This window comes from Poecilia formosa, unplaced genomic scaffold, assembly GCF_000485575.1.
Source record: "Poecilia formosa unplaced genomic scaffold, Poecilia_formosa-5.1.2 Scaffold18, whole genome shotgun sequence".
Classification (NCBI taxonomy): Eukaryota; Metazoa; Chordata; class Actinopteri; order Cyprinodontiformes; family Poeciliidae; genus Poecilia; species Poecilia formosa.
Genome location: NW_006799957.1, coordinates 1,246,028 through 1,255,609, shown reverse-complemented (window position 1 = coordinate 1,255,609; position 9,582 = coordinate 1,246,028). Strand labels below are relative to the sequence as shown.

General features: G+C 37.3%; 1 protein-coding gene across 4 annotated transcripts in view; it reads right to left on the bottom strand.

Annotated features, from left to right (window-relative positions):
- Positions 1 to 1,860: 1,860 nt before the first annotated feature.
- mybphb (myosin binding protein Hb) overlaps positions 1,861 to 9,582 on the bottom strand; it is an 11,836-nt gene continuing 4,114 nt past the window's right edge. For 3 of the 4 annotated variants that reach the window (XM_007546920.2, XM_016668890.1, XM_007546921.2), the window contains 8 exons: positions 7,065 to 7,153; positions 6,790 to 6,985; positions 6,568 to 6,707; positions 5,595 to 5,754; positions 4,198 to 4,334; positions 3,034 to 3,220; positions 2,862 to 2,915; positions 1,861 to 2,190 (listed from right to left, as the gene is read on the bottom strand). In XM_007546920.2, coding sequence (XP_007546982.1) covers positions 2,884 to 2,915; positions 3,034 to 3,220; positions 4,198 to 4,334; positions 5,595 to 5,754; positions 6,568 to 6,707; positions 6,790 to 6,985; positions 7,065 to 7,153 — 941 coding nt within the window. In that variant the 3' untranslated portion in view covers positions 1,861 to 2,190; positions 2,862 to 2,883. Of the gene's footprint in view, positions 2,191 to 2,278; positions 2,309 to 2,861; positions 2,916 to 3,033; positions 3,221 to 4,197; positions 4,335 to 5,594; positions 5,755 to 6,567; positions 6,708 to 6,789; positions 6,986 to 7,064; positions 7,154 to 9,582 lie in introns of all 4 variants that reach the window. The other variant, XR_001661486.1, reaches the window with a different exon arrangement.

Below are 9,582 nucleotides of genomic sequence, written 5' to 3'. Positions count from 1 at the left end.
AAAAATATCTCACTAAATGTTAACTTTTAAACATTCTAGGTCAAATTTGTCTAAATACTTAAATATTTGAACCACTGATCAGTATGAATTGTTTTCAGCAATTCCTTTTTTATGAATTTAGCATTTGATGCATATTGAACTTCGACATATTTTTTTACTCAGTTCTTGCATCATGTTAATCTCGTCTTTGCATATTTTGAGCGATGACGGAAAAACTGCTATTTTGCATTCGTCGGTAGTAAAAACTCAACAAATACAAGTACAGCTCAAATCATTTGAACATTGTGAAAAAATAACTTTTCAATCATTTCAGGAAGCAAAACTTATACAGATTTTTTGTAGTTTTGATGCTATGGTATATAGATACTAAAGGACCAGATTTCAGTGTCTTGGAAAATGTGAGTATTAAATAAGAGCAATTAAAAAGGATGTTTTTAACAAATATGTCAAGTTTCTGAAAAGTATGTTAATTTCAGTACTTGGTTGGTTTTACTTTTGCATGAAACTCTGCAAGCCTTCAGGTCATCTTCATTTACTGGGTCTGGTGTCTCTTGTCTTCCTCTTGACAACACTCCATAAACTCTCAGTGGCGTTGAGCTCAGCTGAGTTTACAGGTCATTGGCGCAGTAACAGCGTGTTGACTGAACTACCTTTGACACTGTGATCCCGGAAAAAGAAATCAACATCGCCATTAAACTTGTCAGTGGAAGCATGAAACCTCCTGGTAGGCTGTGCCTCTCTACACTTCATCCAGACTCTGGAACATTGATTTTCACATGCAATTCAAACTTTTCTTTGCTATCAGGAATGCAACACTTGTAGCCCATGTGTAGGACTCTTCCGAATGTGATAGCTCCTTATGCACTGGCTTCAGACTCCCCTCTAAATTTTATTTTGACTGTCATTTAAAATAAATAAGTTTCGCTTTCTGAAATGAGTCTGTCTTTAACAACCTTGTTGTTAAAGACAGCCATCTTACTAGTGACACTTTAGTTAACAGATTTAGCATTTGACACAACTAGTTGCAATGGACAGCTAAAAATCTCAAAATTAGTTTCCTAGTATTGTGCTAAATTGGTTCAAATTCCAAAGCACAAGTCAGGATTTAGTTTGAGTTAATGGCAATTTTCAATCTAAGTTAGCAACAATTACATGTCAGGTTTCCTTAACATGCAGGTCAAGGAAACCTTCTAGCCTTAAGGCACCTAAGACTGATTTTATTCAATATCTGCATGATCCTATGACAGGAATCTAGGTTAAAAACCTTGACTTATATTTTCACAACCACATAAAGACGACTTCTAATTCAAGCTGATACAACTTTAAAAATATTGCAAGAATTATGTTACTTGATTCAGAACAAGACACAGCAAAATTTGTGCATGCCTTGTAGTAGGTTCTATTTTTAATTATGTCCTTAAGGGCATAAAAAAGTAGGCAGCAGCAGTTCATCCCAAATTCTGCTGCTAGAGTCTTAACACAAAGAGACAAACACGTTCTGCAGTAGCACTGGGTCCCTGCTTTGAAAAAGAGTGATTTATCACTTTATTCTATCTAGTAACCTTTTACCTAAACTTTTAATGGTAAGGTACGTGCATTTAATTTTCTTTGTTATAATGCATTTCTTAGCCACAGTAACAAACTTCAAATTGTTTTGTTAACAAATCATGAAGTACGTGTCAGTTTGCCTTGCCTTTCCAATGAAAAACTAGTTCTACATGCATGACTATCACCAAATGAGTATATTTAACTGATTTGCCAGCATTATTAAGTATAAATATATAAATTAACAGTTGAGTAAGATGTATGTTTTAAATCATATAAAGCAAAATAAATAATTTCACCGTAATAAAAACAAAACCAGAAATTAAATTATTTATTGATATAAACACATAGATGTTACATGTAGTTCTCCTAGGAACAGTAAATTCGTTTGAGTAAGACTGGGAAGTCGCTTAAGTAGTTCAATGTTTGAAGAGGTCATAAGATAACAGTTATTAATGAGAGTATTCCTGTGGAAAACAAATTGTGGACATGGATGTGGACTTAATATTTTTGTTCTAGGCATGAAGCGATGACAAAAATTGTTCATCTTAGTGGGTGTTACTCGGTAAGAGGTCAGAGGCTAAAACCCGTTGGCAAAGGAATCACCAGCCACAGACAGAAGTTCTTCCAGGAATCCAACCGATCCTGTGATGACAGAGAGACAACCTGAACTTAAACATTTGCTTTAATTGTTGTGGACACCGGCTTTAGAAACACCTAAAGTGACACACACCTTATACTGCAAAGACCTTACCCTCTGCTCCTAATTTTAGGATTGCAACAGAACAACAGCAAAAAACAGGTGTTTAGTGATCTGAGGATATTTCCTGCAATTTAGAAGTATATGCAGAACATTTATAGACAACATCAGCTCCTTAAGACACTTTATATTAACATAAGCCACCAAATTGTCCTTGTACCAGTATGAAGAAAAGATCTTACATGTTAAATTACTGTGTGCTCTGAAATACGTTCTTGTCACTGCTGCTGAGTCTTGGAAATGTGATTAAGTCACCTGACTGAGTGCAGCGGGAGACATTACAGATTTAATTTATGGGTGCTCCCACTTAGACCATGTCAGTGGGAGAGGCCAACTATTCCAAGTTTAGTGACCTCCATGTATGGACAGCCTTCTCCAGTTAAGTCATAGAGGAAGCTGGAGCTCCCTCAACCCTTATATATGTGTCACTTGAACTAGATGGAGTTTTACAGTTTTGTTTGCATGGCATGTGGGTGATAGACCTATTTTGAACTCACTTCCATACATAGTGAGTATAAAAATTGTAGCAAAAACAGAATTCAGATCATTTTGTCACCTGTGTTAGTGAAGATGTTCATCTATTTCTTGTCCGCGTCTGGAATTGCTGGCTCTGTTAAGCAGAAAGTTCAAGTTATTTACAGTTGAAACTTAAACACTGGCGCAAACACAAAACACATGTTGAATGAATAAACTCAAAGCGATGGGAAAACCTCAAATTCTGGCCTTACGTTTGACGTCCAGCTTGCAGCTGATGATTGCTTCTCCGTGATCGTTCTTGGCTCTGCAGGAGTAAACACCGCCGTCAAAGTTTCCAGGTTTCCTGATCTCCAGAGAACAGATGCCCTGGACGCAGATCTGCCTGAACTTGGGATCGTCTCCGATAATCATCTGGTTCTTCATCCACTCAATCTTGGGCTTTTGGAAAACAAATTAGCACGATGTCACATCACAAAGCCAGCAAACAGTGTGCTCTTTCAAGACTTGAGCCAAATGGCAAGACAAAACACACTTTGATTGAAGAAGACACACAGTACCCTCTTGGTATGGGACTTTTAATGACAACGATATGGTGAGAACCTCCCAGGGCTCCACACAGAATGTTAAACATCCAACCAAGCTTCCCCATCCCCCTGCTTCTCCTCTTCCCATGCCTCAAAAAAGAATTCTGTTGACATTTCGCCCTGTTGGTGACCCAGCTGATTATTAGCCAAAAGAGAGGGTGAGAGGTTCAGGCGGCAAGCTAATGAACGCAGGTGAATATCTTCCACATTGTCAAGTCAAAGCCTGTGTACTGTAAGTAATGCTAGAGCAATGAAGGGAATGCTGACAAGTAGCCAAAGTAAGTATCTGATGACAAAATAATATGACTTAAGATCGTCTAAGACTCTTTTGGACAGTCAATCCCATCTGCTTTCATTTGACAGGTGACATTAAAGTGTCAGAATTTAATATCACAGATAAGCAACAGACAACAGATGAGGCATTACTCTGATATCTGTGATAGTGGAAAAATCATTAAACAAATTATTTGCCTTATTGCTTCTGTGTGCCTGTTGCTAGTGGACAACAAATAGAGTCAACAAATTTCCTTTGGGACAAAAAACCAAAACAGAAAAGTTTTAAAATGAGCGCTACAATATGAAGTACATAATCTCAAATGGAATCAGCTCTAAACCTTTTGCAGTCTATGGTCACGGCAGCATCAACAGGCTACAAAATGTCTAAAGCACGGTAGAAAACTTCACTTCAAAAAACAGATTTCACTCTTTCTCTTTCTCGGTTTCTCTCAATTTAACTCCTTCGCCCTCCCCCCAAAAAATTCTTCATATCCTATTTGCATTATTTTTGAACTTATCAACTGCAGGATGAACCATAAAGAATTACAAGGGTACCTTGGGGGATCCCCTGACGGAGCATAGCAGCTTGGTGCTGTAGCCAACAGTTGTGGCTCTGTCGCTCAGAGACGTGGTGAACTTTGGTGCTTCATTGAAGTCGTGTTCCTTATATTCAAGAGGCTTGTAGTCGATACCTGAAGGATCAAGAACAGTCTGGAGTTTACTTTGTGTTGATGTTGCCAACCTCAAAAAAATATGTTCAGTATCTGAGTTAAGAAGTAATACAAGAAAAACATATATATATAATTCTGCTTGAATAACACCAACAGAATGATTTATTTAATAGCATTTCTCAACATATTATCTCATTATTATACACCCTTTTCAATAGTTGGTGAATTTATGGCCCAAGATTAAGATTTTGAGACTGATTAACAATTTGTGCACTGGTTAAAAAATCTAAAAGACGGTAGTAGAAAAAATAACAGACTACAGCCATTTTATTTTTTTGGACGACTGGACATAGAAGGGGGTGTTAATACCACAACAATGGGAGGATAGAGCCGACTTTGCAGCCAATGTCTGGGTGACCCAGATTGGTATCTTGTGCTTTTGTGAAAGCTAATGGAAAAATAAATCAAAACTCCAACACATTGTGTCAGTGAAGCAGGCTTTGTCCTCCTCCAACATCATTTTCATATATAATGGGGAGGAGCATTTTCACCTTTTTTAAAACAAACTATGAAAAATATTGTTTGTCAAAACTCCTGTACATTTATATTTTATTTTGGGGAAAAACAGTTAGGGGAGGTCCTAAGGTGACTTTAAGAAAATATTTACAATAAAAAATATACCTAATAATAGTAAAAGAAAAACATAGAATACAGTAGAGGGTTGAAATAAGTTGTTTTCTTAAATAATCTGAAACTGACACAAAAACCTAATTAATTTCCAAACAGTTGTGTCTCTTCACAAGTAGTAAAACAAATTTACTACTAGTTTGGGGTAGATAGAGTAATTGCTGGTAAACTGTTAGCCTGTGGTTTACTGATAATTATTGGAAAACTTGTTACAGTTTGAAAGGAAGAATTTGTTACAGCTGTCAGTGCTTGAAAACTTATTGAACAAAGATTTAAAAGTAACAGTGAAAAGAACTTACTGCTAATGATTATCACTAACTGGTTTCTGTGCTGCATCCATTTCTGTTTCTGTACTCCCTCTTACTATATTTCATCATTTTACTGCTATTGTTCAGAAATAATTTATTTTTTCAATATTTTGGTAATAAAAAATAACTTGAACAAGAATCTCATTTGAGGTAGCAAAGACTTTTAAACTGAGCAAAGTGAGAGCCATTTGTGCCGTCAACACGTTCTTACCTTCAACACACTCTTACCAATTGGCTCCTTTTATTTATTAATGGAAGTAGCTAATATCAGCAGACAAACTGTTACCTGTCTTCAGGATCTTGGCCTCTTCCTTTGTAACAGCAGCTGACTCGCTCATTCCAACCTTGTTCTCAGAAAATACTCTGAACTTGTAAGTGTTACCCATGATCAGGTCAGAGATGGTGGCATTCAGCCTGTGGTAATGCTCCAGCACAGTGAACCAGTCCTGGAAAACAAAACAAAACAAAATGACAGCAAACAGTGCCTTGCCAACCTCCAACACAAATACTGAAGGAACCAAGCTTCCAATACTGCCAATACTGTTCACATGTTTAAGGCTTATTAGTATAAATGTCGGTGTTCTCAGAAGGTTTTGAGGGTTTGTCATGGCATGACAAAGTTATGGAGAAGTTTAAATCAGGGTTAGGTTATTAAATGATATTGAAAGCTTCAAAAAGCTCATGGAGAAACTGGAAAATAAAAAAGAGTTTGTACAGCTGCAAGTAAAATTCTGAACTGTGAGCCAGAAGAACATTAATCAGAGAAGTAGCTAAGAGAACCACTGCTAAGGTGGAAGAATTAGAAAGCTGTTACTCATGCAATCCATAAAGTTCTTGAAACAAAGCAATAAGAAGTTTGCAGTTTACCACAAGTCGTGTAGGGAACATCACAGACAGGAGAAAGTTATTTACTACAAGGTGGGGTAGCAAATAACTGACACCACCCTGAATACAACGTCCACACAATGAAACATGGTGACAGGACAGTTGTTTAGCGGAGATGCTTTTTGTTGCAGGGAGAGGAAATCTAGTCAGAAATGATGGAAAGATGTAAGGAACTAACAACTTTGCAATCCTGAGATGAAATATGCTTGTGAAAAAAAGCTACAGAAATATCCCAAAATATGTGCACCTGTACTTAAAACAAAAGTTGTGGTTCTGAGAGGAAACTGAACGCAAATGTTTTTGGATTTTTACTTGTAAATGATTTTAACCTTTTTGTAGACTATTGACACAACTCATTAATGTTGAGAACTTACTCCAGTCTTTTTGTCAGCCTTCTGGATTGTATATCCTGTGATCTCAGTGTTTCCACTGTCTTTGGGTGCAGTCCATTCCAGAGCAACATTGAAGCCCCAGGTATCAACAATCTTCACACTGGCAGGAGGCCCTGGCAGCTCTGTGGGCCATGATTAATAAAAATCGATAGCAGATCGTTCCATTTTAATTCTCACCTGTGCGTCTGTGCTAATTTTACTCACCAACAATCTGAAGGGTCAGTGAGACCTTGTCTTCAAAGCCCTCCACTTTCAAGCACATCTCATACACTCCGGAGTCATCTCTCTCGGCTGAACGGATGAACAGGATGCTGTCTCTTTCGGTGCTGCGGATGTTCACTCTCTTTGGGTCCAGTGCTGCGCCTTTCTTTGTCCAGGACACCTCAGGTTTGGGTTTACCCTGTGAAAAAAATATAGATTGAGCTTTGATTCTTTTTATAATGTTTATATTGTGCTTCATAAAGATATTGTGTGCTTACTGTGAAGGGGATGGTCAGGTTGACCTTTTCCCCAACTTGTGCGACGTATCTCTGCCTAAGGAAACGAGGCATACGGATCTTGGGACGATCTAAGGAAATAAACATGACAAATAAGTCAATAAATTATGTAAAAAAAACATAACTTCATGCAGAATTTAGTTTTGTCTTTCTCTTTAAAAAACAGGTTAATTCCAAGGTTAAAATGCTGCCTTCCCTTACATCAGGGGTTGGACCAGAAAAAAATAGAACATGAAACCAACTGGATTCTGTACAAATGAAAACAATGACAATTTATGCATGGATGTGATATAAATTGGTGTGCAGTTAATAGACACATTTTGTAGATGCATTTGTTTTTACTTTACTGTGTGGCTAAAACCACTACAGATATTTACATCAACTTTACAATTACTTCTCCTTGTCCTCGTTAGACATGAAATCAGGCAAAATGTTCTCTGTTCTACTTTAGTTACTGCTGAAAAAGGTTATATTGTCTGCATGCCAGAATAAACAGAGAGGATCTTTATGAAGAAAATGTCATTATCCAAATCTATATAATTAAATATATTCTCATAGTGTAAAACAATTACCTTTTAAAACACTTTGGTCTGCCATCATGACCATCTCGCAATCGTTTGTAATAATTTACTGAAATAATAGTTTGCATAGTCAAATTCTTTTTCAATGATCAATAAAGGTTAATGGCACAGCTTCGTAACCATAGTAACGTGACCTTGACTTGTGCCTGGATGAATGAGAGTGGGTCATGTCTTGTTGCATAAACAGCTTTTCACTTCATGTTTGTTTTAATCAATTCAGTTCATTTCTACATATTCAAGTTATTTTTTTGAAAGCATAAAATGTAAACACTGGAAACAGACTGTACTGTAATGACTAAATTAAGTTTGACTCATTTTGCATCGACTGTACGGTTGATTTATTCATTTATTCCTTATTTGGTCATGCACAAAAACATATATGTCCAATTCAGACAAAGTAATATGTATTCTGCACAAGAGTTCTAAATTGCCATCTACTTCAAATTCAATAAATGTTCCCTTGTTTGTCTTGTATGTGTTCAACGATTTTCGCCAATAGAAAAAAAAGAAAATCTGCTTTAGACAACAGAGTCAAACATGATGAAAGGCTTAAACTGTAAAAGTTTACCTCCTTCCTTTACCCTCTGTATAAAGTCCTATCTCATTGAAAGTTGAAGGTAGCTGATAATCTCTTTAACATATATATAATTACTATCATGGGTAGTTAGTCATTATGACTTCTGACGTGATACAGAAGTCAGACTGGTGGAGACTTGGAAGCATCTTGCTGGAGCTCACCACCTGCTGAGTGCAGCATAACTACATTTGTCAGGACTCTAAATAAAGAAGGGATAATATAGCACTCACTATGTCAGCTCTACCCTTCACATCAAATTTACAGATGAAGTTACATAAAAAAAGAATAAAATCCTTCAATAAATTCTGTAAAAAAATATAAACTACTAGCTACAGCTCAACAGCAGCCAATTTATAGACATACAATCAATTGCATAGAGTAAAATTTGGTGAATAAAATATAAAAAAAGAAAAAATCACAATCCTAGCTGTAAAGTTAAAATATAGTTAACAGTTAGTGCCTTTTGATATAGTAGAGATAAGGATCAGGCTTAATGAGCCTTCCCCTGTAAAGTCTATAGCTTGTTGCAAAATAAACATTGAATTGCAGGAGCTGCTATGAGGTTTGGGTGCCATCTGAGAAGTCAGAGTCACCACCCTGTTTCTTGGAGACAGGCCCTGCTGGAATTCACCACCCCCGCTTCTCTTCACAGCCCCCACCTGCTTTAGGTCCAATCACTTGACACCATCAATCTTGCAGAAATTAGCCTGACCCTTTCCTCAGCATGAATCCTGGCAAAGCTCTTTATGCACTACATACTCTCAGTAAAAAACTATTTGCTACCAGCAGGTATATCGCAGCTATTTTCCAAAGATGTTCAGCAATTCTGCCAGAAACCATTAACAAAATTGTTTCTAATTGTGGACCATCTGGTATGGTGAACACTGTCTGCTGCCAGCTGAGTCGGGATCATGTTGCCATTCCACCCACTTTGCCTCCACTTTTCTTAAGGGCTAATGACAATCAGAGAGATAACGAAAGGTACACAGCTCATCTCTTTCAAATCCTCAGAGTCCAACCGTCATCTTACCAGAAACTGCCACAGATTAACACTGTTAGGTGTAGAGGATCCTGAAAACTGTCACTTTAATCTCACAATCCAGCAGGTTAGAACAGCGTTTCAACTAATCATGGGAGGAAGTTAATGGGACATGGTTTTATCGCATTAATGCTGCAGGTATATGCCAACAGGAGAGGGAAGTCGAGAGTAAAACATTGCTGAGCTTTTTCTGCACTTTACAACTCCATCCATCCATCCATCCATCCATCCATCCATCCATCCATCCATCCATCCATCCATCCATCCATCCATCCATCCATCCATCCATCCATCCATCCATCC